At 47.3% G+C, this 26622-nt stretch overlaps 1 protein-coding gene across 9 annotated transcripts; it reads right to left on the reverse strand.

Moving 5' to 3' along the window:
- CD244 (CD244 molecule) lies at positions 1-26435 on the reverse strand. 9 transcript variants are annotated; one of them, XM_043535225.1, is made up of 9 exons: positions 26305-26435; positions 13774-14094; positions 13388-13684; positions 10215-10325; positions 9610-9683; positions 5742-5807; positions 4173-4208; positions 2635-2694; positions 1-1640 (listed from the first exon to the last, which is right to left on the reverse strand). In XM_043535225.1, exons 1-9 carry the CDS (start codon positions 26351-26353, stop codon positions 1560-1562), a joined length of 1095 nt encoding a protein of 364 aa, XP_043391160.1. In that variant the 5' UTR covers positions 26354-26435; the 3' UTR covers positions 1-1559. The 9 variants fall into 9 exon arrangements, 8 of the variants coding, with proteins under 8 accessions (XP_043391160.1, XP_037738650.1, XP_043391161.1 ...); XM_037882722.1 differs by lacking the exon at positions 26305-26435 and adding an exon at positions 15910-16023; XM_043535226.1 differs by lacking the exon at positions 2635-2694.
- Between the last annotated feature and the right edge of the window lie 187 nt (positions 26436-26622).

Consider the following 26622-nt stretch of genomic DNA (forward strand, 5'->3'; position numbering starts at 1 on the left):
TACTTGTCAGACAGTAGTATTTATTTTTCCTGAGCATTTGGCCTCACCTACAATATAATACAAAAGATATTCTTCCCACAGCTACATCTCTTTAAATACATTATACAAGCTAAAGATCTGGTCTAAACGGCATAGCTCCATTAACTTCAATAGAGCTGCGCCAGGTGACACCGGTTGAGGATCTGAGCTGGAAATTCTATACACACACACACAAATTCTGCAGAGCACCGGGACATTACAATTTCCCCAGCCTCGCTCAACTTATTTCTTGTAGCAGGCATGGCAAGGGCTCGCAATACAGCTTCCTGTTAGTGATTCCAGTTCATGCTTCACAGGGTGCAACTGGAGGGGAATATCCTGACCCAGGATTCAGATCATTAGGAGCAGCCCACCAAAGCCACTACCCCCGCAAGTGTGGGAAGTCACTGGAAGGTTCAAAACTTCTTCTTGATTCTCTCTATTCTGCCGGTTTGCATTTCCCTCAGCCAGGACAAACTTGGCTGGTCACTTTCACTTTTGTTTCTAGTCACTTTGGCTCTTGCTCACTCTAAGGAGACACTGGGCTCCCCTGGTATAAAATAAAACAATTGGTAATAGCCATCATCTTCCTCAGGATGACGCGAGACCTGGGTCTGGGCTCTTATACAACTCAGTCACCAAAACTTAGAACAGCAAATTCCAGTGCCATTCCCTGCCCCTTAGATACCTCCCCGAAGAGTAGGGGCTGAATCTCCTCTCACAGCTGCGTCAAACCAGGATAAGTAACTTGGAGCTCAGTTGATTTACACCAACAGAGTATTTGGTCCAGTTGACTTCAGTGGAGTTACTCCTGATTTACACTAGCATTAGGGTGAGTTACACCCTACATCTGTCCTGCTTAGCTATATTTTAAAGCTATAAATAAGCTATGAAGCAAATTAACCCACAATACCCGTTGCTTATACAGTTAAATCTCTACACATCTCTGCGTGCAAACTGCACAGGAGTGTTGAACCCGCTGAAATTAACAAAATAAAATAAAATACCCCCAAACCAACCATCTTTCCACATCAAACCTTCTCAAACAACCTTTCCCAATGAAAGAAAAGTTCCGGTATCTGTCCTCTGCTCCCTCTGTGTATTTGTTTTCCATGAGCCTTCACGGTTTGGCCTGGGACTGCATGATACGAATGAAGGAGGGTGGTGAAACACTGGAATGCGTTACCTAGGGAGGTGGTAGAATCTCCTTCCTTAGAAGTTTTTAAGGTCAGGCTTGACAAAGCCCTGGCTGGGATGATTTAGTTGGGATTGGTCCTGCTCTGGGCAGGGGGTTGGACTAGATGGCCTCCAGAGGTCCCTTCCAACTCTGTTATTCTATGATTCTAAGACACTGTTATTGTGATATTTCCTCTCTGAACGCAAGGAGGAAACCCCCCAAGTCTTGTGCATCCAAGCAGCTCGGATCAAAGCTGTGCTTATCTGCACAGGTCGAGGTCTGTCCATCAGCAAGGAGCTCGCTCCAAGAGCAAAAGGCCCTTAAGGAAAGGAAGATGGTGTCCTGCCGCGAGGGGCTGCGGAAGCTAGGAATACAGATGCCCAGGATTAGGTGAAGATGAGCGCAGCATTTGAGGACGCCTGGGTCTGGAAGGGGCTTCTTGAACCTACAAGAAAACCAACCACCTTGAATGTACTTCAAGAACAGGAAATCACATTACATACACAAACCGGGATAAGAATTTTCATAAGGAAATTAGCCACATCGAAAATCAAGCACTGATGGGGAACGACCAGGACAGTGTTTGGATGGGAGATGAGCCCAGCAGATCCGTGAAAAGGAAACTGGAGCTGAGGTGCAGCAGGTGGGGACCCTGGCCCTGAATTTTAACAAAGATGTTCATTGGTATCTAGCGGCAAGCAGGTGATTCTGTTCTCGCGCCACTCACTATATAATTAATTAATTAGCTATATAATTAGGCTGTTCAGCAATGCTTTTGAAGCCAAAGGCAGACCCTGGCTGCGAGCGTTAGCCTACATTAGCTGGCTTGCTTGGAGGAAGGGACAGAGCCCTGGAGAACAGGCTGCAGGGAATAGCAGCTTCCGAGGTTCCTTCGACAGAACAGGGTCAGACCGCGCCGGCTCTGCGTGAGCAGGCCCGCCTCGCGCCGCTTTGAAATGGAGCGGCAGCCGGAGGGGGGTCACTGTCAGCCGAGCGAGTGGAAGCTGCTCATGCCCAGCAGTGGAAGAATCAGGCCCCAGACAGGAGAAATAAACATATGGGGCCAGCTCTTCAGCTGGCATAAGTCAACATGGACTGCATCTATTTATACCAGGTAAGAATCTGAGCCCACTGAAACCAGGGTGACAGCAGATGTAATGGAATTACAGCTGGTTTACACCGGCAGGGAATTTGGCCCACACCTATGTGGAATTTTCCTCTTTCTTTCCCTTTGCAGAGCTGGAGGAGGGGTAAACACTCCCTCCCTCTCACCACCACAGGGAATGAGGTCACAGGGACGAATCCAGCATTTTGCCCTGAGGTTAGTGGCCACTCTTAGCTCTGGGGGGGGAGGGAACATTCAGCTGCTGGTCGGGCTCATTGTCCCTCGAGCACCACAGGGATTCAATGTGGCAGGATCGGAGCAGCACACCCGTTACCTCCATGTAGATGGTCGAGATCAAGGACGGACTGATTTTCTTCTTCTTAACAGAAGAAGGCTGTGAAGCAGAGTGACATGGTTGGTTATGGCATCCATAAGCCAGGCAATAAATCCCAGCTTCCCTGCGATGCTCTGGCAAGAACACGTGCAAACATTTGTTACTCGGCAATCAATCTGCCTTGCTATTCGTCGAGCCATCAGGGAACAAGGGCTGCAAAGGGCTTTGACCCTTATTCCACCAGGAAGGGTAACACTCCAAAGGGACAGGAGCCTAAATAGCACAGTTCATGCCCCTGTTGGATGGGGCTGCAGGGTGCAGAATGGCAAAGCAAAGCCAGACATGCAAAGGGCCAGATCCTGCCAAGTGCTGAGTGCTTCCCCTGGGACTCCTTCAAGGCTGGTGGAGATCTGTATGCCAAGTCCACCAAACAGCTGCATGCTCACCTCAGACCCGACTCCTGTTCTGCCACCTCCACGCACAGGACTTGCTAAGGGGCCATGTTATCAATAGCTACGTAGCTGCTCCTGTGGGGCCATCCAGGGATTGCATGTGGACAAAACGATCCCTCCACCACTGATGGGCAGACCCTGAGCTGGGCGTTGTGTGTTAGACTCTGGGATTTTCAAAAGCACCTACCTAACGTAGGAGCAGGACTCCCATCGACTGGCAGTGGGACCTAGCCAAGCCATCAAGGTTAGAGGATGGGGTGAAATCCTGGCTCCATTAATGGTGAAGTCCTGCCCCTTCTGAAGTCAATGTCAGTAGCACAAGTCCCAATGGGGACCATCAAAGTCATTAGGTGCCTTTGAAAATGTTGCCCTCCAACCTTTACAACTTGGATTTTCAAATGGGCCTGAGTCAATGGAAGTTTGGGCCAGATTTTCAAAGGTATTTAGGAGCCTAAAAATGCAGATGGGATTTTCAAAAGCTTAGACACCTACTAGCCACCTATCTGTATCATTAGGTACCTAAATACCTTTTGAAAAATCTCACCGCAGGTGTCTAACTCCCTTAGGGCCCTTTGTAAACCACAGCCTAAAGGTGCAAATCATGCAATGCTCCAGTCCAGGTCAACAATGTGTAACACACACCTGCCTGCTGACCCTTCGAACCCCTTTTGTATAACGAACTCACCCTATTTGCCCGCTCCATTTCAGGGGGCCTCCTACAACATGCCTGACCCCTTATGCTTAACAATCCACCCCAAACTGTATTTAGCGCGCACACTGATGGGCATCCCCAGACCTGCTCCTGAAGAGGAGCTCGGAAGCTCATCTCTTCCACCAGTGGAGGTTGGTCCAATAAAAGAGATGGCCTCCCCCACCCCATCTCATATATCCTGGGACCGACGGGGTTACAACAACGCTGCCAACTCCCATTAACGTGGATGGGAAATCCTGCCAAGCCCCTTGAAAGTTTACCCTTCACACATTAGCGGGCCCAGCTACATAGGATGAAAACCTTTTCAGAACCCAATACGGCTATTCACTGTGGCTTGCCCAGATATGGCTACCATCATAGCAAGACATACTCACCCTCTGGACAGCAGCATACACCGTGAAGTCTGCTGGCTGGGGAAAGTCAAGACAATCAACATCAGTGAAGAGCAAATGATGGACAAAGGGCCCAGCTCCCAGCTGGCGTAGGTCAGCATAGTTCTGTTGACTTCAGTGGAGCTATGCAAAATGTACACCTGCCGAGGACCTGACCCAATGATCCTTTTACTAATAATAACGTAGTGCTTCTGGTCATTAGGTCTCAGAACACTTCACTCACCCAGTGAGTCAGCTGGAGAGCTGAGATTCAAGACTAGGTATCCCAGTGACTAGCACAAACCACTAGAATACAGCCCTTTATCAAGGGCTGTTCAAGGAAAGAGGTACAGTTAGATTAGAACTTGAACAGAGCAAAAATGTTATGGATTGAAGGTAATCAATGGTTATCAATGGTTCACTGTCAGAATTGGACGGGGGGCCCACAGGGGCCAGTCCTGGGCCTGGTACTATTCAATATTTTCCTTAGCGATTTGGATAAGGGAGTGGAGAGCGTGCTTATAAAGTCTGCAGATGACCAAGCAGGGAGGAGCCTATGAAAGGTTAAAAAGCTAGGCAGGATTAGTCTTGAGAAAAGAAGGGACCTGATAAGTCTTCAAATCTGTTAAGGGCTGTTATAGAGAGGACGGGGTCAATGGTTCTCCATGTCCACTGAAGGTAGGCCAAGTAGTAACGGGCTTAATCGGCAGCAAGGGAGATTCCAGTCTCTAGCTCATAGAACTATCCTGAAGGTATTTTATGGAACAGTGATATGAGGAACCTACAGGTCTACACCTGTGAGATATTTCCCTTAAGTAGTTAGCGTAAGGCTTGGAGGCCTCTGAGCCTGAGCATAAGGGAGTTACCCAGAGTTATTGGGGAACTGATAACATTGTGTTTAGGGGATTTGGGGTGTAAAGTGAGATCAGGGAACCCGAGGAATAGGAACAGAAACCAGCTGTGGATGTTTGAGGGTAGGAACATTCAGGTGAGTGCGATCATTGTGCATGTCCAGGTTCCCAACCAGACATTGAACTTCATTCTGTTGTGCTGATACCGGGACTAGAACCTTTCAAACCTCAAATCTAATCAGTGATCAGTTGGAAATTCTTAAGTCAATATAATCAATAACCACTCAACAAATCAGACAACAGGTTAGCTAGTAGGAAAAACTTTCTGAACTCTGAGGGGAATTGAGCTCTGGAATAGGTTTCCGAAGGAGGTTGTGGAATCCACTGTCACTGGAGGTTTTTCAGAAGAGGTTGGACAAGGGATGGTCTCAGGTTACTTGGTCCTGCCTCAGTGCAGGAGGCTGGACTTGATGACTTCTCAAGGGCCCTTCCAGCATGGCATTGCTATGATTCTTCAAGAACCATTGGCCAGATCCTCAGCTAGTGTAAATTGTTAATGGAGTGATGTCAGTTTACACCAATAGAGGATCTGGTCCCACAGGCCTAAGAGGTGTCTCCTTTCATCCATACGTCTGCACAGGGAGTAGCTTGATGTAAAACAAAACCTATGGTTTGAAAGCAGCAGAGTGAACCTGGGTTGGGAGGACCACTGGGCGCTTACTTTCAGGTTGCAGTTGATCTCAGCGTAGATGGTGTTTCCTACAGTTCTTCCCTGTGCATTTCCATTCTGTACAGGGAAAAAAAAAAAAAAAACCAACCAGGTTGGTTTAAATATCTTAGTCATGGGAAAAAAAAAAATAAGGGACTTAATTTCCTTCCTGTCTCTTCAATCAGGATCACTGGCTCAACTGCTGAGAGAATAAAATTCAACCATCCTTTGGGGCCAGATCCAACGTGCAATGAAATTAACAGGAACCATTCCACCCACTTCAATGAGCTCTGACTCAGGTTGCTAGAGGATGATGGACCCACGAATGACAACCAACGCTGGGGGACTGCAAAGAAGAAGTCACGCCAAAAAAACTTGATCAGCTTTTTTTAAAACAGATACAAGAGAAGTGGATGGCGAGAATGTGGCAGAATTAATCTCTTTGGGGTTTCATAAAGCATTGGATCCCATCTCTCCTTAAAGCTAAACTCACAAAGCTAAGACATACAGTGTGAAGAGGCCACAGAGGGGACTCAAGTCATGAGAGCCTTTCCACAGACAAACATGCCCTCCAGACCACAAGGTTCAGTCTGGCCATTCCCCCTGGGGAGGGGCAGCTTCATCACCTACAGCTTGTTTGGAACAAAGCAGCACATTTACTTATTTGGTCAGGCCTTCAGCGATCACTCTTACAAATCTGTGGTCACCCAGAACATCTCAGTGACAGCAGGGATAGAGCTCAGAGTCCCCGTCGTTGAAACCTGAGCTAAAGGGAAATCCCCATTAGCAAATAGCAGTACAGGGCCTATGACACACAGGTGAGTTCTGATTCCAGTCAGTAGAGGACAGTGGTGCATATACACATTAACCAACAATGTTACCTCTGTTTTTATGCTGCTTTTATACATTAAATATCTGTACTTTTATTTTGAAAAACCCCATTGCTCATCTGACAGTAGCTCCACTTATCCAAGAAATGCACAGAAGTGAAATGTAACAAAACAGGAAAGACAAGACGAATACAGGGAAAGTATTTTAAGTCTGCGGCAGGCTCCAATAGAGTGAGATGAAATGAGTTCCAGGGGGCAGCAGAGGATCAGAAAGGGAGCAGCTATGCTCTAAACTGGCCAGAAGGTGGCAGCAGGTGGTTATGAATGAATCCTGCATGTTGATAGACGTTCCATTGACCTATCTGGAAAATATATTTCTTATTTCAAATCTTACAAGCGTATTTCTATAGCACTTCTATCCTGCAGGACTGCAAAGCTATGTTTACACTATACACAGGGTTTACTTCCCACACCACTGCAAGGCAGCCCCCTCTGGGGTGGAGCGTGGCATTCAAAACTTCAGGTAAATTAGTCACCCCAACTGGATACACAGTCCAGTGAAAATGGCACTGGAGTGGGAATCAGGAGACCCAGGTTTCATGCTCAGCTTTGACCCTGAGCAAGTCACTTCCCCCACTCTGTGCCTCAGTTTCCCCATACATAAAATGGGGGTAATTATGTTGACCTGACTTCATAAAAGTACTTTGTAATCCACAGGTAAAAGGCAGCAACAGAAGTGCTAAGTTACGTATGCTGCCAGGATGCTCCATATTTTTTTACAGAAATATGCTTAGGATATGAATATGACATAATTAAGATAAATTTTATGCAAGTTTCAGAGGGGTAGCCGTGTTAGTCTGTTTCAGCAAAAACAATGAGGAGTCTTGTGGCACCTTAAAGACTAACAAATTTATTAGAGCATAAGCTTTCGTGGGTTATGACCCACTTCTTCAGATGTATGGAGTGAAAATTACATTAGGCAGGCATAAATATACAGCACAAGAAAAGATGGGAGTTGCCTTATCAAGTGGGAGGGCCAATGATTCAATCAGGGTGGATTGTCCCATTGACATTTTCTTGTGCCACGAGACTCCTCGTTGTTTTATGCAAGATGGCTCATGTAAGATATCATTGGAAAGGTTATAATTTACTGAATGTGATTATACAATTTGTATGCATGTAACATTTCTCTATCTGGAGCTAGGAATATTAACTATGTAACAATTATAACTGTGGTTATACTTGGAGACACCCACCAGACAATAAGCAATCAGCCTTAATGGGCTATTAGGAAAAAGACACTGAGTCTTCAAAGATGTGGATCCCCATCTTCCAGGAGTTCCTTCCTTTGGACATTGCAAATAAACCTGGTTTCATGGTTGCTTTGACACTGCAAGATCAGGTAATAATGTCATCTGGTAAAAAGTGCCACCTTGGATACTGCTGGTACTTTTCCACTGGAAACAAAGGCTTCCCGCCTTACGTAAATTCTATTTACGGCTGGGAATTAAGGCAAACAGGACTCTTCTCCATTGCCTTCCTGCCCAAGAAGAAAGACTGCTGAAAGTATCTGAAGAGACCAAGGAACTGAGCTGAGGGAAAGGCAAGGGCTGAGTCCAGACTAAGACAGGGGTCCAGTCTGTAAAGAGAAATAACCGGAACTCTAAGCTCCAGGAACTCTGCAACTTTCCTAAAAGGACATTTAGGGTGAGAAATTACTTCTTGAAACCTGTCTCTAAGATCTTAAGCCCACTTTGCGTGTTTTGTTTCATTTGCTCAGTAATCTCTTATAATCACTTACAATTTACCTGTTATAGTTTATACACCGTAAGCTCATAAATTCACCCCCTCCCTCAATGTGGAGGAAGATATGCACAGCTTCCCTCCCCCCAGATATGAATTGCAGAAACTGGCTTTTGGAACTTATTCCAAAAATCCAGTTTGTGCAATTCATATCTGGGGGGAGGGAGGAAAGCTGTTTGTGCAATTTATATCGTGGCGGGAGGGGGAGGGAAGCTGTGCATATCTTTCTCCACATTGAGGGAGGGGGTGAATTTATGAGCTTACATTGTCTAGATTTCTCTACAGAGAAAGACAATATTATTCTGGGTGTACTTTCCAGGGGGGAGCTGCACTTGAGTCCTGGGCAATTTCCTAGCTGAGTCTTCTCATAGAGAGCTGTTTGCAGACGGTGCGATTCTACAGCTCGTGCACCCTTACCTGTGTATGGCGCTGCCAGAGGCCAGAGAGCCTAACTCAGCAAAACAGAGAGAGGGAGCCCAGGCTAGTGGAGCAGGCAGGCTCAGCGAGATCCCAGTACATCAGGTGGCATCCTGGACGGGGGATCCAACCTGCCACATGTATTATTACATGGGGCTTTCTAGGGCATTAGCTCAGAAGTCTGTTCTCTTTGTGCTTGTGTTGAGACAGGGATGCTCAATGACAGCGAAAGGTGACACATTCAAAGCCAATAAAAGGAACTAGTTTTTCAATTAATGCATAATTATACTGTGGAACTCACTCCCACGGTATGTCATTGAGGCCAAGAAGCTGGTAAGAGTCAAAAAGGGTTGGCAGACATTTATATGGAGAACAAGGATATTCAGAGTTATAAAAATTAATGCAAACAGAACTTTGGAAGGGATAAAAACCTCACTCTTCAGGGCTCAAACCAATCTCAGACTATTAGTGATGAAAATGAGGCCTTCCTTGATAGCAAGTTATCCCACACCTGCCTAGAGAAGGGTTCTTTCCTCTTCCAGAGGCATCTGGTGCTGGCCACTTTCGCAGAGGTGATACTGGACCAGACAGGCCTGGGTCTGATCCAGTCTGGCAATTCCCATGTTCCTAGGGACGGTTTTCTATCTGATCTAGGTGGGAAGGCTGTCAGCGATATTCCTTCTTTCTGCCAAAGCAGGGTGGCACTCCATGAGACTCACTCTCTGCGAAAGATTTCAGCCTTTGCCATCATTAAGCCAGGTGGGCTGTAACAGCACTGCTCTGGCCTTGCCTACAAAGGTGGAAAACGAAGGGATTCCCTCGGGACTCACAGTGTGTCTTCTGGTGCGGGAGTCCTCCACTTCCTCGTAGAGGGTGAGGGGTGGGTCACCGTCTTTGCAGGAACCTTTGAAGAGACAGAACAAAGCAACTTGTGCAAGAGACCCCATCACATCCCATTCTCACAGGGTGAAAGTTACTCCAGGCAAAGCCCTCTGCTCAGGGTTGCACAGGGTGTGGACAGCTTGCCACTAACAGATCACTCTCAGCCCTGATGTTTCCCAGAGCCACCCACCCTGGTCCCAGTGATATTAGCATTTCCTCTAAGACTCTTGGCCTCCTACCCCAGGGTCTGGCTGCAGTGCAGTAAATCAGGACGAGCATTTAAAAAAAAAAATCTATAGACACGAGGCAGTTTCAGGGGGTTACTATGGGTTTACAGGGCCAGTGTCTGATTCATAGATTTTCAGTCCAAAATGGAGTCAGAGGACCAGTGTGACCATCTAGCCTGACCTCCAGTGTAACACAAGTGTCAGCAGGGATGACTGACGGTGCAGAGACAGCTCTCCGCCATCCGTATGTGGTCCTCATGTTAACCTGCTTTCATGACCTGAAGGTGACGTTCCTCTACTGGATGAGCGTCCTTTTAACCACTTACTTCGCTTCTTCCGATGCTTGCAGAGGAAGATGAGGGTGAGCGTTGTGAGCAGAAGCAGCAGCCCCAGCCCTGCAGCAACAATTGCCCACAGTGGGACTTTCTGAAAAAAGTCTGTAAGAGAGAAAGGTGAAAAGCCGAGTTCTCGTTACACTGCAGAATGCCAGAGCCTTTCCTGACCCTTATTCTCCACCCTACTTTTTAGCATTTTTATGATGGGTTAGTTAATGGGCAGTAGATGCTTTGGTAAATGCTAGACCAATTGTCACAGAGCCCAACAGACTGATGAGAAATATTGCCAATCGCTGGTATTCAATAAAATCATGAGTTTGGGTTACAAAACCCATGTTGTTGGGTTTTTTTTATTTTGCCCTCTGGCTTCCAATCCTTTCGGGTTCACTTGGATCATATTTTCAGGTTTATCTCCCAAACCCATTGATGGCTAGAAACTTACTTTTTTAAAAAATGAAAGCTGAGGGTCTCACCTTGTCGCCTGACTCTAGGAGTTGGGGCTTCAGTGAAAATGCTTAAGGTCGTAAGACTTGCAACAAAATCACAAGAGCTTGCAACACCAGGCTACAGCAGATAACCATCTGTAACGCCTTCTACGGATGTTCTCATACACATACTACTCAGATCCTTAGCATGCTACTGGCCAAGTGCAGCAGCAAGTCTGTCCAAGCTGACCACCGGGGCCCAATTCAGAGACTTTTAGCAAAAAATAAAACAAAAACCAAAACCACCAAAATTTTTAAATAAAAAAACCAAACCAACAAAATAGACTTTTTGACATCAGCCTGTTTACTCACTCAAAATACTCCCTACTATGTCTTACACAGGCCAGGTTCCTTCAGGTAAGGTGACATTTCTTCATCAGCCCTACAACTCTCACTCTCTTGCTCAGAGGGAGTCAGGAGTTTTATAAAGGGTTTTCCTACCCAGAGTTCATTGCAGAGAAAGGAAGTCCCTCCCCTGTTTCTCTGGATGATTGCCGGTTTGGCTGGCCAATCAGTTCTCTTTCCCTCACTTCTAGTTCTATAGGGACATCACCCACTACAATACTTGTGACTAGAGTGGGTCACAAATGTTTCATTGAAAAGGTTTGACAAAAAAAAGTCATTTTTTGAAAAAAACACCATAGATTTCAGTGAAATTTTATCAAAAGGCTTCATTTTTCCTCTGATGTCAAAACATGCCATTTTCAGAATGAAATGTTTGGCTTTTCATTCTGAAACACATTTCTGCTATTTTTTTTTAAAAGTTGAAAAGGTCAAATAGGAACACAATGTTCTCACCTGATTGAAATGAAATGTTTTGATCGACATAAAATGCAACTTTTAAAATTTTAATTTCATTTGGGAGGAAACTTTCAATTGTGTTTTGTTTTGTTCCACGGAGGCTTTGTAAGTGCGACTGCAAGCATCATTATAGCAAAGAGGCACTTCCTGAAGAGCTCATAATCAAGAGGAATAACAGCAAGTCTGTTCCCTTGGACAGTGCCGCTGGTTTTCCTGAGGTCTGCCATCCTACTACTTAACCAGCTCAACCCTCCTTCGCAGGGACTGGGAGCGCTGACATCTGAAATGGCAGGTGTATCCCTGCCTATCCCTTTACTGGGATGAGCTATTTGAATCCTAGAATCTCAGCAATGTCGGGCTGGAAGGAACATTGAGAGGTCATAAAATCCAGCCCCTTGCATTGAGGCAGGACCAAATAAATCCAGACCAGCCCTGACAGGATTTTGTCCAGCCTGTTCTTAAAAACCTCCAATGATGGGGATTTCACAACCTCCCTGGAAGCCTGTTCCAGAGCTTATCTACCCTTAGAGCTAGAAAGTGTCTCCTAATATCTAACCTAAACCTCCCCTGCTGCAGATTAAGCCCATTGTTTCTTGTCCTATGGAGAACAGTTGATCACAGTCCTCTTTATAACAGCCCTTCACATATTTAAAGACTGCTGTCAGTTCCCCCTCCCCCTCCATCTTTTCTCAAGACTAAACGAGCCCCGTGTTTCTTAATCTTTCCTCACAGGTCTGGTTTTTTTAATCTTTTGTCATTTTTGTTGCTCTCCTCTGAACTCTCTGCAATTTGTCCCCATCTTTCTTAAAATGTGGTGCCCAGACCAGTACACAGGACTCCAGCTGAGGCCTCACCAATGATCAGAAGAGTGGGACAATTACCTCTCGTGTCTTACATACAACGCTCCTGTTAATACACTCCAGAATGATATTAGCCCTTTTGGTAACGGCATCACATTGTTGACTCATTCAATTTGTGATCCACTGTAACCCCCAGATCCTTTTCCCTAGCCAGTGGTTTTACTTGCAAACATGTATGGACCATGTGCCCCTTGCACTGGGAACAGAAGGTAGTGTGAGGTTTGTGGTGGGTCTTAAATCCCGCAGGAGGAACTTCCATGGGCTTGGACCAGCCCCCAAAACCTGTTGCCTTCGCAGACGAACTTTACCCTGTTCTAAACTGTTTCGCACACAGGCCCCTCTGCGCTGGGGTTTGGGAGCTGGATTTACACAGGCTTCTTTGAAAATCCCAATCCTGGCTAAAGGGCTGGTCAAAAATTTTCCTTCACGTGTGTTTTGACCGAAAATTGCTTTTTTTTTTTTTGGTTATATAAAATATTTTCATGAAGAGCGTCTGCTTCCGATGGAAAATTTTGAGTTTTGTGTGGAAAAAAAACCCAAAATCAAAAAATATGGGCCTTGGCCAAAAATGTTTGGGTTTTGGTTTACTGATGAATGTTGTGTGGAAAATTTAGACTGAAACAATTTTGTTATTTTGTGTAAATTTTCTCCGTGTTCAGGGAGGGGGGAGAAATGTTTCCCAGAGAGCTCTACCTATCCCAAAATCCCTATCTCACTTCCCAGCTGCCCCATGTGAAGGTGGGCAAGTCACATCACTGCTCTGTGCCTCAGTTTCCCCATTTGTAAGATGAGAGTGATGATACTGCCCTCTTTTGTGAAGTGCTTGGAGATTTACACCTGGAACATGCTATATAAGAGCTACGAGTCAAAGAGAGCAAGATCCGCACTAGTGGAAACACACCAGGATCACTGAAACCTATGCGACTAGCCACCAGAGCTCTGGCTGCCCCCAGACCCAGAGGCCCATGCATTTCAAATGCTAAGTTGCAGAAGACAATAAATCCACACATATATTTACCTGTGGCTGGGGAGTTGCACAATGGTTTGACATCTACAGTGTCTGCGTCCCAGCTGGCTCGGTTACTAGCATTACATCGGTAGAAGACGTCACTGCTGTCTGCATTAATCACAAAGTTCAGCAGGGATTGGTGCCCATGGAGCTGATGGTCCCTGTCAGACGGGATCCAGGACGTGCCTTGGGACCAGGTGTAGGTGACTCTGTCAGCGCCAGGCACCGAGCAGGACAGGTTAATGTTGCACTTGCCGAGCTCCTGGTGGGCAGAGAGCACCGTGAGGTTTGGCTGCCGGACTCGGTCTGAAAGGAGAGACCCTGGTGAGAGATGCTGAGGAAGGTGGCTGCCGTCAGTGACACACGCTGGGGAAAACGTGATCTTTGCTACTCACCGAACACAGAGACACGGAACCTTGTGATGTTGACTCGGCCTCCTCCAGGGTCAACTTCCAAGGTATAGAGGCCACTGTCTGACTTCTTAACGGGATCGATCTGCAGTGAGAGGTTCTCAGGGTGGAAAGTGACTCTTTTGATAAAATGTGGGGCTGACCCAAGGTCATGGGGTTCCTTTTTATTAAATGTTACAAGCCGATACGACTCTGCTGAGTCTAGTGCGACCTTCCAGGTGATTTCTGCCCAAGGGTCCGGCAATGTCACTGGCTGTAACTGGACGGCTTCCCCGGCAATTGCGGCCACTTCCATTTCTTTGCAACCTGGAGGTTAAAAAGTACAAAGAGCAGGTGAGTGAAGGGTTAACTGGGTCCCAAGCTTGTCAGGGAAACATGGGCTAAAACAGGATCACTTCCTGGCCTGGCTTAGGTGGGTGGGATTTAGTGCTGGTGAACGGTGCTGAATTGATCAGCTTGGAGTCCTCTATTAAACCACAGAGCGGCTGCATCAGCACTGACCTGCACCCGGGTGGGGTCAGCCCCAGTGGCCAGTTCAGTCCTTGCTCCACCCCACTTTTCACTGTCGCGGGCAAAGGGGTTTCCACCACGTCCCTGGGGACGCTGATCCACAGCCCCATCCATTCCACTGCCTCACGCTTCTTGGAGAGGTGGAATGGGCTTGTGGCTAAGGCACTGAGCTAGGCCTCAGGACGCCTGGGTTCAGTGTGGCCAGCTCAGCCACAGATTCCAGGGGTGACCTGGGGCAAGTCGCTTCACGTATCTGTGCTTCAGTTTCCCTCCTAAAAGTGGGGCTACTCTTTCCTTCCAATCTCTGTCTTGTCTATTTAAAGTGTAAGGTCTATGGGGCAGGGACTGCGTATGTGCAGCATCCCACGTGTTAATAACCCCTAGCTCTTATCAGTACATCTCAACGTGCTTTCCAAAGGAGGTCAGTTCATTAGCCCCATTTTACAGTTGGGGAAACTGAGGCATGGGGAAGAGAAGTGGCTTGCCCAGGGTCACTCAGCAGGAGAGCTAGAAATAAACACTCAGGTCTGCTGAATACCAGCCCAATGTTCTATCCACTCAGCCACACATGATGGCCCCTGGGGACTACCAGAATATCATCACTGATACTCCTGGCTAGACGTTCAGTCTCCCTGGCTCATCCGGGCCCTGGATTCTTTCTTCAGTCGGTCACCCAGGTTGGGAAATGAGCTTTCATTCATTAGCATTTAGATGACAGTGCCAAGTGGGATGGCCTTACGGACTGTAGCTTGGACCCCTTTCCACCAGAAGCTGCACGGAGCCCCACACTCTCTTTCCACACCAGCCCCGGAGCAGCCCCTGGACGCTAGCAGCTCCTGCAAAGCGTCAAACTGAAAAGCTCTTGAAAAATAACCCCCAAGAGCGTGAGTATTTTCTGCTCATCTGCCTTTTCCTGTGTGTGGTTAAGTAGGTGCCATTGTCTCCGAGGCAGCAGTGCAGGTAAGCTGCTCTAGGGACCCTCAGAGGAGGGACAGGCCTGTGCAAATGGGGCTGTTAAACAGCTTCCCTCTTTCCCCTCACAGCTGCTGTCAGGGGGGAAGTAGAGGAAGCCGCTGGGGTGAGCAGGATTCCTGGGACCGGAGCTTCCTCACTCGGGCAGATCATTGGCCCATCGAGCCCAGCCTCCCTCTTCCAGCAGCACCCACCAAGGTGCAGGGCAGAAGCTGCTGTGCCCGGTGCGAGGACAGCGCCGTTGTTACAGATGCTTTCCTCCTAGACCCACTTCCCGTGGCGCAGGCAGCCACAGCAAGACACAGAGGGCCTGAGTCTCATTCACACCGATGCCCCTTTACGCTGCCTGAGAGCGTAAATAAAATTCTGGTCTTCAGTCCTCAGTTGTGCTCAGTTTCTATTTGGCTCAGCTGTGGGGGCAGGTGGGTACATGGGACCCTTCCACTCTGCTTATCTTGGGCATCCCAGAGACTGGAACGGTCCCTGGTGTAACTTAGACCAGCTTCAGGGCTGCTCTAACTTACCCTGTGCCACCAAGCATCTGTTGGAGCTTTGTGGGCTCTGCCCCACCCCCTCCTGCACCTGGCATGCCCCTTTCCCAGTCCTCCCTGACACACTCCTTACACTGGCTTTACTCACCCAAGACTTCCCCTGAAAGAGGGAGAACCCTCAGCTGCCCGTTTCCAGCAGACTCATGGTGGCTTAGTCGCATAGAGGACTGAGCCTCCCATAAAGCAGCCTAGCAAGGGGTCTACGTGGAAGTGAGGTCTCACTTCAACCCACAGGATGCAGGGCTGGCCACTGTACAGCGAATCACACACTTAGCCACTGCCTCGAACCGGCCGGGCTTAGAATAACACTGTGGTCTGTGCTAACACCTTTGTGCGTCTTCTGCTCAGCAGACAGCCTGAGCTGCATTCAACTCACAGGTTGAGTGTCTCCCTGAGACAGCGTTCTCCAAAACAGAGCGGAGCCAGTGTAAGCTTTAACACTAGAGTTGCCAATTGGGGTTGAAGGTATTCCTGGGGCTGGACATTTTTCTTGAAGGTTTCACCACATGACAATCTTTAATTAAAGATTAATCTTGAATTCCTGAAGACTCCAGGACAATCCTATTGGCAGCCCCCTGCCCTCTCTTCCCCACACACTTTTACATAAAAATAGCCACAAGGACAAGGTTGAATTACATGAACACAATCAAAAGAAAGAAGCTAGAATAAGTATTGTCCCATGCTCAGTATGACACCAAAACTTAGGTTTACTCTTTAAGAAACTGAATATTGTAATAAATAAGAACCCGTTTTTCATAACAGGGCTTTTCATCCATTGATCTCAAAGCACTTTGCAAAAGTGGGTCAGCGTCATTATCCTCATTTTACAGCTGGGGAAACTGAGGCACGGAGCAGGGAAGTGACTGACAGTATGCATCGTTGCGGAGCTGGGAACAGAACCTGGAAGGGGGGAAGTGGGGCAGATCCCCAGCTGGTGTCAATCAGAAAACACAGCCCCATTGCAGGCAATGGAGCTATGTCAGTTTACACCAGATGAAGATCTGCTCTCACTCGCTCCCACTCCACAGCCCTATCCATGGATAGCACACAGCTATGGGCCTGTTGCTCATTTACCCTAAGGCCCCTTTACTCCCCTCTGCCAGAGTAAAGCAGCCTCAAAATGGGAGCGACTGTAATCTACATCTACTTACGGCCCCTTTAACGTGGCCAGCATGATATAAAGAGACCTTCGTGAAAATGAAACTCGGGCCCTACATATTTAGCTCTTTTAAGCTCTCCTCACAAATGAGCTTTTCTGGCCCCTGGATAATTTGTGCTGCTTGTCTGTGAATTCCCTTCAGTTTGTAAACTCTCCTGTACTGAATGATCCAACACTGAACCGCATATTCTAGCAACCGAGCAACGCACAATCACCTCTCCAGTCCATGACCTGATACTTCTGTATATGCATCCCCAAAGCACATCAGCTTGCTTGCCCCTTGCTGCGCCTATCTCATTCACTGCTGATGTGTCCTGTGACACTGGCAGACCAGGTGCCAGCTCATGCCCTAGGCCTCCCTGAACGCTGACAAATGCAGAGCAGGAAACTCGCCTGGCTCACCTGTGTGTTAATGTTATTACCATCGATAGCAGAGTCAGAAGAATGTGTCCAGACTTTATGGAATGCCTGTAGGACGCAGCATGTATTAATCCTACTTATAATATCTGCCTCCCATGCCATAAGGTGATGTTCAGTGTTTGCTCTGTAACTCTAAGTTTGCTGAGACTGTAGATGCCCCACAGTCAGGAGAGAAACAATATTAAGTGTCAACTGCTCGTTTACCACAAGCAGGGTTCTCTCCTCCCCACCACCACAAGGTCTACAGACATCAGACAAACCACTGTGGATAAAAGCCTTTGTTAATTTTGCTTCCCCCACACCCCTGAAGAGGAGATGTGTGCAAGCCCACACGTCCCATCACAGTTTGAATGCTGGGGGAAGGGAGTAAAAATGCCTGTTTAGAAGAAATTGATCTCTTTATGCTGTCTGGACTCTGAGCAGCAAAGATTCCTACACATTAGTGAGAGATCTGCCGAGCTGCTTGGCTTGGGTTAGCCCTAAAGGACGTACAAGTTTGCTTATTGCAGACGCTTCTATTACTCTTTGTGTAAGTTCACCTGCTTTAGCCTTGTCAATAACTCTCATTTCTTTTGCCTAGTTAGCAAACCTTTAGTTAGGTCGTTACAGGGTTGGTTACACGCGTTGTCTTTGGGTTGACCTAGGGTAAGTGACTGGTCGTTACCTGAATACTGCTGTGACTTTTAGTGTAAGAGACCAGATCACCCATCACAGAGGCAGGTGTGCCTGTGTGGCAAGATAGTTCAGAGTGCCCAAGGGGACCGTGTGGGGCTCCCTATTAAGGTTGCTCTAGGGCCTGAGGAGTTGACATGTGTTACTTGGTTGGTGAAATCTAAGTATAGAACCCACAACCAGTTGGCGTTTGTGCCCTGGTTCTTTACAGTCTGCCCTGAAGTTAGCACTGACGGTCGTGAGCCACTCCAGACAGCGTGACAAGTATCACCTGTGGGTTTCTTTCAGCCAACACAGCTTTCCAGAGTCCTCTTTCCACTGCAGAAGAGAGATGTATTTCAGTCCTATGGGTCCTATCCCATGTCAGGTTCTGCTCGAACCCTGTACTCAGGTGGCATTTTCCTGACTGCAGGGAGTCACTCTGGAGGTGCAGAAGTCAACACTAATGGAGTTCAGTGCAGGATTTGTGCCACTTACAAAGAAAAAAATACCCAAATACCCATTGGAGAAAGGGGATAGACAAGACTGGGAGCTTTCAGGGGCAGGGTCTGTCTTTTTTTAAAATCTTTTCATACAGCACAACAGGGCCCCAATCCTGGAGGTTTCAGAGGAACTAAATAGCTCATTGCCTGGAGTCGGACTAGAATACTTTGACAAATGTGCTAAGACAGGGTAACTAGCAGCATTGCCAGCTCTTGGAATTTTTCATGAAACTCATGATAGTTAGTGTTTTCCTTCAAGCCCCAGCTCCCGGAATCATGTGATTAGGTGAGAATCCCCCCTTCCAGTTTGCAAAAAATAGAAGTTTCTAGCAGAGTTGGTTGGAAATTTTGCAACAAGACATTTTCCCATTTAAAAAAATGTCACTTTGTCAAATCCATTCTGTTCACGGGAAAGTGGCGGTTTTGACAAATTTCTCAATTTGAAAAAGTAAGTTTTTTACATTGTTGCACCCTATTTTGACAAAATGAAACATTTTGGTTCCCTGGTTCAAAAAAACTTTTTGTTTCAAAACTTAAGGTAATTATAGTATAAATATTGGTCAAAATTGAAAATAAAACGTTTCAAAGCTATCAGAACAAAGCATTCTGATTGACCCAAACCAACTTTCTTGTTTTGGTTTGCTGTTTGCAAAACTTTCAAGATTTTGACTTTTTGTCGTGGGTCGAATTTGGCAAATAGTTTTGGTCAAAAAAGGGGTAAAAGTTAAAAGCGTCAAACTGGTTCATTGAGGCATTTTCAAAATGAAATTTACCTTGATTTTCTTTTTTTTTTTTTAAAGAGCAAAACACCCAAAAACTAAACACAATGGGGAAAAATATTTTGCTTTGCATCAACCCATAAGAACATAAGAATGGCCCTACTGGGTCAGACCAAAGGTCCATCTAGCCCAGTATCCTGTCTTCTGACAGTGGTCCATGCCAGGTGCCCCAGAGGGAATGAACAGAACAGGGAACCATCAAGTGATCCATCCCCTGTCGCCCATTCCCAGCTTCTGGCAAACAGAGGCTAGGGACACCATCCCTGCCCATCCTGGCTAACAGCCTCCATGAGTTTATCTAGTTCTTTTTTTAACCCTGTTATGGTCTTGGCCTTCACAACATCCTCTGGCAAGGAGTTCCACAGGTTGACTGTGCGTTGGGTGAAGAAATACTTCCCTTTATTTGTTTTAAACCTGCTGCCTATTCATTTCATTTTGTGACCCCTAGTTCTTGTTTTATGAGAAGGAGTAAACAACACTTCCTTATCTAGGTTCTCTACACCAGTCCATAATTTTATAGACCTCAATCATACCTAGAATCATAGACTTTAAGGTAAGAAGGGACCATTATGATCATCTAGTCTGACCTCCTGCACAGCACAGGCCACCGAATCTCACCCACCCACTCCTGTAACAAACCCCTAACCTGTGTCTGAGCTACTGAAGTCCTCAAATGGTGGTTTAAAGACTTCAAGGTGCAGAGAATCCTGCAGCAAGTGACCCGTGCCCCACGCTGCAGAGGAAGGCGAAAACCCCCCAGGGCCTCTGCCAATCTGCCCTGGAGGAAAATTCCTTCCCGACCCCAAATATGGCGATCGGCTAAACCCTGCGCATGTGGGCAAGGCTCACCAGCCAGACACCCAGGAAAGAATTCGCTGTAGTAACTCAGATCCCACCCTAACTAGTGTCCCATCACAGGCCATTGGGCATATTTACCGCTAATAGTCAAAGATCAATTAATTGCCACAATTAGGCTATCCCATCATACCATCTCCTCCACAAACTTATCAAGCTTAGTCTTGAAGCCAGATATGTCTTTTGCCCCCACTGCTCCCCTTGGGAGGCTGTTCCAGAACTTCACTCCTCCGATGGTTAGAAACCTTCGTCTAATTTCAAGTCTAAACTTCCTGATGGCCAATTTATATCCATTTGTTCTTGTGTCCACATTGGTACTGAGCTTAAATAATTCCTCTCCCTCCCTGGTATTTATGCCTAAGATATATTTATAGAGAGCAATCGTATCTCCCCTCAGCCTTCTTTTGGTTAGGCTAAACAAGCCAAGCTCCTTGAGTCTCCTTTCATAAGACAGGTTTTCCATTCCCCGGATCATCCTAGTAGCCCTTCTCTGTACCTTGTCCAGTTTGAGTTCATCCTTCTTAAACATGGGAGACCAGAACTGCACACAGTATTCCAGATGAGGTCTCACCAGTGCCTTGTATAACGGTACTAACACCTCCTTATCCCTACTGGAAATACCTCGCCTGATGCATCCCAAGACCGCATTAGCTTTTTTCACGGCCATATCACATTGGCGGCTCATAGTCATCCTGTGAACAACCAATACTCTGAGGTCCTTCTCCTCCTCTGTTACTTCCAAGTGATGTGCCCCAGCTTATAACAAGAATTCTTGTTATTAATCCCTAAATGCATGACCTTGCACTTTTCACTATTAAATTTCATCCTATTACTATTACTCCAGTTTACTAGGTCATCCAGATCTTCCTGTATGATATCCTGGTCCTTCTCTGTGTTGGCAATACCTCCCAGCTTTGTGTCATCCCCAAACTTTATTAGCACGTTCCCGCTTTTTGTTCCAAGGTCAGTAATAAAAAGATTAAATAAGATTGGTCCCCAAACCGATCCCTGAGGAACTCCACTAGTAACCTCCTTCCAGTCTGACAGTTCACCTTTCAGTATGACCTGCTGTAGTCTCCCCTTTAACCAGTTCCTTATCCACCTTTCAATTTTCACATTGATCCCCATCTTTTCCAATTTAGCTAATAATTCCCCATGTGGAACCGTATCAAATGCCTAGCTGAAAGTAAGGTAAATTAGATCCACTGAGTTTCCTTTGTCTAAAAAATCTGTTACCTTCTCAGAGAAGGAGATCAGGTTGGTTTGGAACGATCTACCTTTTGTAAAACCATGTTGTATTTTGTCCCAATTACCACTGACCTCAATTTCCTTAACTACTTTCGCCTTCAAATTTTTTTCCAAGACCATGCATACTACAGATGTCAAACTAACAGGCCTGTAGTTACCCGGATCACCTTTTTTCCCTTTCTTAAAAATAGGAACTATGATAGCAATTCTCCAGTCACATGGTATAACCCCTGAGTTTACAGATTCATTAAAAATTCTTGCTAATGGGCTTGCAATTTCATGTACCTCCCCTTAGCCGTCTCTTTGCCCAGCTGAAAAGTCCCAGTCTTATTAATCTCTCCTCATACGGAAGCCATTCCATACCCCTAAACATTTTTGTTGTGCTTTTCTGAACCTTTTCCAATTCCCATATATCCTTTTTGGGATGGGGCGACCACATCTGCACACAGTAGTTAAGATGTGGGCGTACCATGGATTTATATAGAGCAGGGATCGGCAACCTTTGGCACGCGGCCCGTCAAGGAAATCCGCTGGCGAGCCGGGCCGGTTTGTTTACCCGCAGCGTCCGCGGGTTCGGCCGATCGCAGCTCCCACTGGCCGCGTTCGCCGCTCTCCAACCGCCCAGCTCTGAAGGCAGCACCATCACCAGCAGCGCAGAAGTAAGGGTGGCAGTACCGCGACCCCCCCTACAATAACCTGGCGACCCTCCCACAACCCCATTTTGGGTCAGGATCCCTACAGTTACAACACCATGAAATTTCAGATTGAAATATCTGAAATCAAGAATTTTACGTTTTAAAAAATCCTATGTCTGTGAAATTGACCAGAATGGACCGCGAATTTGGTAGGGCCCTATCGATGGGAAGAATCAGTGAGATTCAGACCCAGGCTGGATGTGACGATCTGCAGAGTTGAAGATGATGCTTAGGTTACAGGCCTGATTGACAGGGGGGAAATGGCTGCTACCCACAATGACTGAGAAAGGAAGGAAGGGGAAGATGAATTTCTTCAACGCCACTGGACCCCTGGATTTAAAGGGATATTCCCAATTGTTAGACATGACAATCTGAGACCCTCTTTGCTGCCACTTTAAGAAATCTTCTTGTACGGTCCACAATTCTATTGATCTTTGTTCGTAAGGAAACCCAGTACTAACGACATTTAGTGGGTTAGGATTCTTGTTAACACCCTAGATATATTATCTGCATTTCTCCAGGTTGAACATTTATCTTCTGCCCAAATTTCACAGGGGAGACCAGGGTTTCTCAAATTGGGGGTCCTGACCCAAAAGGGAGTTGCAAGGGAGGGTCGCAAGATTATTTGGGGGGGGGGGTCACAGTATTGCCACCCTTACTTCTGCACTGCCTGAAAAGCTCGGCAGAGAGTGAGGGCTGCTGACCAAGGCCCCAGCTCCGAAGGGAGCCGCACAGAAGGAAGGGGGGCCATACCCTACCGTGCCGTCCCTACTTCTGCACTGCTGCTGGCAGCCGCCCTGCCTTCGGAGCTGGGCTCCTGGCCAGGAACTGCAGCTCTCCGGCCGCCCAGCTCTGAAGGCAGGGCCACCACCAGCAGCAGCGCAGAAGTAAGGGTAGCCGTACTGCGACCCCCCCCTACAATAACCTTGTGACCCCCCCCCACACACACACACACAACTCCTTTCTGGGTCAGGGCCCCGACAATTACAACACCCTGAAATTTCAGATTTAAATAGCTGAAATCATGAAATTTACGATTTTTTAAAATCTTATGACTGTGAAATTGACCCAAATGGACTGTGAATTTGGTAGGGGCCCCACCCATGGGGCCACCCTAACCCAACCCGTTGCTGTTTAATTGCCACTTGTGTGACGGTGTGAACAGCCAGGCCAGTGGGAATTCAGTTTTCAAGTAAGGTTCTGGTCTAATCTTTTGCCAGATCCTCTGTTAATCCTGGCTGCTTCCATAAAGGCTCATCACCTGAGCAAGGGCTGCCTTGCCAGGCTATAGTTAACCCTTTCCAATCATGGCTTTTTAGAAACATGTCCTGTTTCTGGGACTGAACAGTTCTTTTTTAGATTTATTTCTCCTCCCTCTCCCCCCCTCCCCCCCACCACACACACACTCACATACACACCAGATTAAAGACAGTGGGTCAGATCCTCAGCTGGTGTAAATTGGCATAGCACTGCTGGCTGCAATGGATTAACAGCTGCTGAGGATCACATCCAGCCTGATTTGCTTCTCATTGAAACCAGTGTGAATCGGGAACAACCCCTGGGAAGCCGGACTAGTGCAAAACTGGTGGAAATGAGAGGAGAATTGAGCCTCCGTGCCCTGTGTATGTATAGTACGTATAGTAGGTACCATATGTACTGGACACAACTAACCATTGTAACCGCAAGATCTTATCTTTGCAGTCTTGCTCCCCTTCCTCGATTATCCTGTTCTTCTTCTCCCTCGTGTTGTGTCTAGTATTTTAAGGGCCAGATCCTCAGCAGGTGTCAGTCGACACAGCTCCATGGAAATCCCTCAGGTGATTTCAGTTGGCCCCAGCTGAGGCTCTCCACTTTAGTAATTAAACTCTTTGGCTCAGAGAACGTAAGGCATTTTGATTTGCCTGCACAGCCCCAAGCGTGCACCCTGGTGCAGAAAAAGTAACAGACACACATTACAGAGACACTGGGCTGAATTCTGCTCCTATTTACGCTGATGTAAATCCAATGCAACATTCACACTGGTGTTACTGGGAGCAGGAATTGGCTGACAGGGTGTTGTTTAAACCACATCTGTTCACTCGAACCATTTGCCAAATCCTCTGCTAATCCAGGCCCTGATCTGATGGAAGGACTATCAAACAGGCTTCCACAGAACTGATTCAGCAGGGGTAATGCAAGCTCACCCCATGCTCCCCCACAGACCTGCCCTAAAGGGATCAGCCTGAAGCAGTGAGAGGGATGGTGGAGTTTGCAGGCTCTCTTTGGTCCCTCTACGAGGACTGCGGCACAACCCTGTGATGTGGACTCTGAGAAGTGGGCTGAGAGCGTCTCCTACGGTGCAGCCCAGCAAGCAGCTTCCAGCTGATGATACCTGTCCGTCATTACAGCCCTGCACCGGATCTCAACCAGGGAAAGGTTCTGCGGTCCCATACCAGCCTGCTACGCCACCCGGTCTTCAGAGATTAGCCCACTTTGGAGCCATGCCTGCAGCCTATCTTTTGCCAGCCCACCCACCCAAATCGCCCCAGAGTATAAAGCACTGGCCGCAGCTCGCTATTGAAGTAAATCGGCATTAGCCCAGGTGGGTAAACAGGGCCCTAGGAGCCTCGCTTCAAGGGGGAGCTAGAACACAAGGCAGAATTTTCCAAAAATGTTGCAACACAAATAGACTCAGAGTAAAATTTTCCAAAGCACTCAAGTGAGTTAGGAACCTCGGTCCCATTTTCAAAAGTGACTTAGGCACTTAGGGCCATATCTCCAAAATATTTAGGCACCTAAAGATACAGCTAGGTACCACGATGACTTTGAAAGTCCCCCTAGGCATCTAACTCCCATAGGTGCTGAGGTGCCCTAGTGGGATTTTCAAAAGCACCTAAGTGCCTATGTGAGTTAGGTGCCAGGGTGATTTTGAAAATTCTTCTAGGCACCTCTCTGCATCTTTAGGCACCTAAACAGCTTTGAAAATCTGGTCCTTACGTCTTATGGAAAGCCAGTGGGATTTAGGTGCTTTTGAAAACGTTCCCCTCAGCGGCCATGACACAAAATGATGTGCAGAGCCCCAGGTGAGCTTACAGCATGATACGAATCAGCCTGAATTTTAAGAGTGAGGGGCTATCCCTGGCGTCTCCGTTTGTGGGTGCCCGACTCGAGAGCCCTCAAAGGGAGCTGGGTTTCAGAGGATGCTTGCTCAGGACAGATCCCTTGAAGGCCTCTAGAAATTGAAACATCCCAATCACTCGTCACTTGGGAAGATTTAGGCCAGTGACTTTATCATCAGCGTTGTCCCCAGAGTTTAAGAAAGTTGTTCTCTCTGTGCAATTCAGGTCGGTTATTCCACTGCAGAGCTGTTTCAATGGTGTGAAACACCAAGCGCAAACAACTTGCCAAACTCAACTCGCAGCTTTGAATGAGCCTGGATGCACCTTCGGATTAGCTGCTGTTTGCAAACATTCAGGTAGCTTTTTTTCTATATACGTGTTTGCAAATGGTGCGTTTCAAGCCCACGGCAGATCTTAGCTAAACCAAGAGGCCAGATTCTCCCCGCGTGTAAATCGGCACCATTCCACTGAAGTAAATACAGCTATGCTGATTTACCCCACCTGAGGACATGCTTCTGGAATTGTTATAGATGTATAATAGATTCTCTCTCTATCATCCCTGAGAATGGGGTTAAAGTCAACGCCCACAATTTGCTCTTTGCCCGGGTGCTGCTGTGTAATTATCCCCATGGTTCATTGCAGCGCTATAAAGAAAATTAAGATGCAAAGGGCCAGTTTTTTGCCTGCACTCCCGTTCCCTTTGCACTGCTCCATCATCAAGCTAAAAGACCAGACCCTCTTCCCCCTCACCGTCCATTTCCCCCCTCCTGCTCTGGGGCTGAGGAAGGGGAGCCGTGCCTTTGGCCCTTGACTGTCCTGCTGAGGTGCCAGCAAGGGGAGATAACCAGACCCAGCTTCAGTGGCTGTTTTGTCCGTTTGGGACTGAGACCCGCCCCCACCCCAAGCTTATTGCATGGCCACCAAGCTGGCAACCTCAAGGTGAAGAGTTCTGCAGCCTACGACTGAGCTCTTGAGCCGTGTAGCCCCCCCTCCTGTCTGTTGCACAGACTCGGTGACATGGCTGGTGAGTTAACAGGGTTCCCTCGAACCTGCTGTAAAAATTAACACCGCGTACCTCCACCATGTACCACACAGAAAAGCAGCAGACACAAGGAGATCCTCATGATCTGGTTCCAGAAGAGAGAATCAGCTGCACCGGTCGCTGTTAATAGCTGGAATATTTCATGTTGCCCTCCCTGCTCTTGACACCCCAAGATGACAGAGGAGGCGAATTTCTGACAGCGAGCGACAGAAAAGAGACTCCTTCAAGACAGCAGACTCCGTGTGGTTTCTCTGCAGCGAGCCTGTCATTTCACAACAGAACAGTGACCGCTCTGCTCATAAAAGCCTACGCGCCATATCCTCCCGGCTTCCTTTAAAAGCCCCCAGCACA

The sequence above is a fragment of the Chelonia mydas genome, chromosome 24 (genome assembly GCF_015237465.2).
Source record: "Chelonia mydas isolate rCheMyd1 chromosome 24, rCheMyd1.pri.v2, whole genome shotgun sequence".
NCBI lineage: Eukaryota > Metazoa > Chordata > Testudines > Cheloniidae > Chelonia > Chelonia mydas.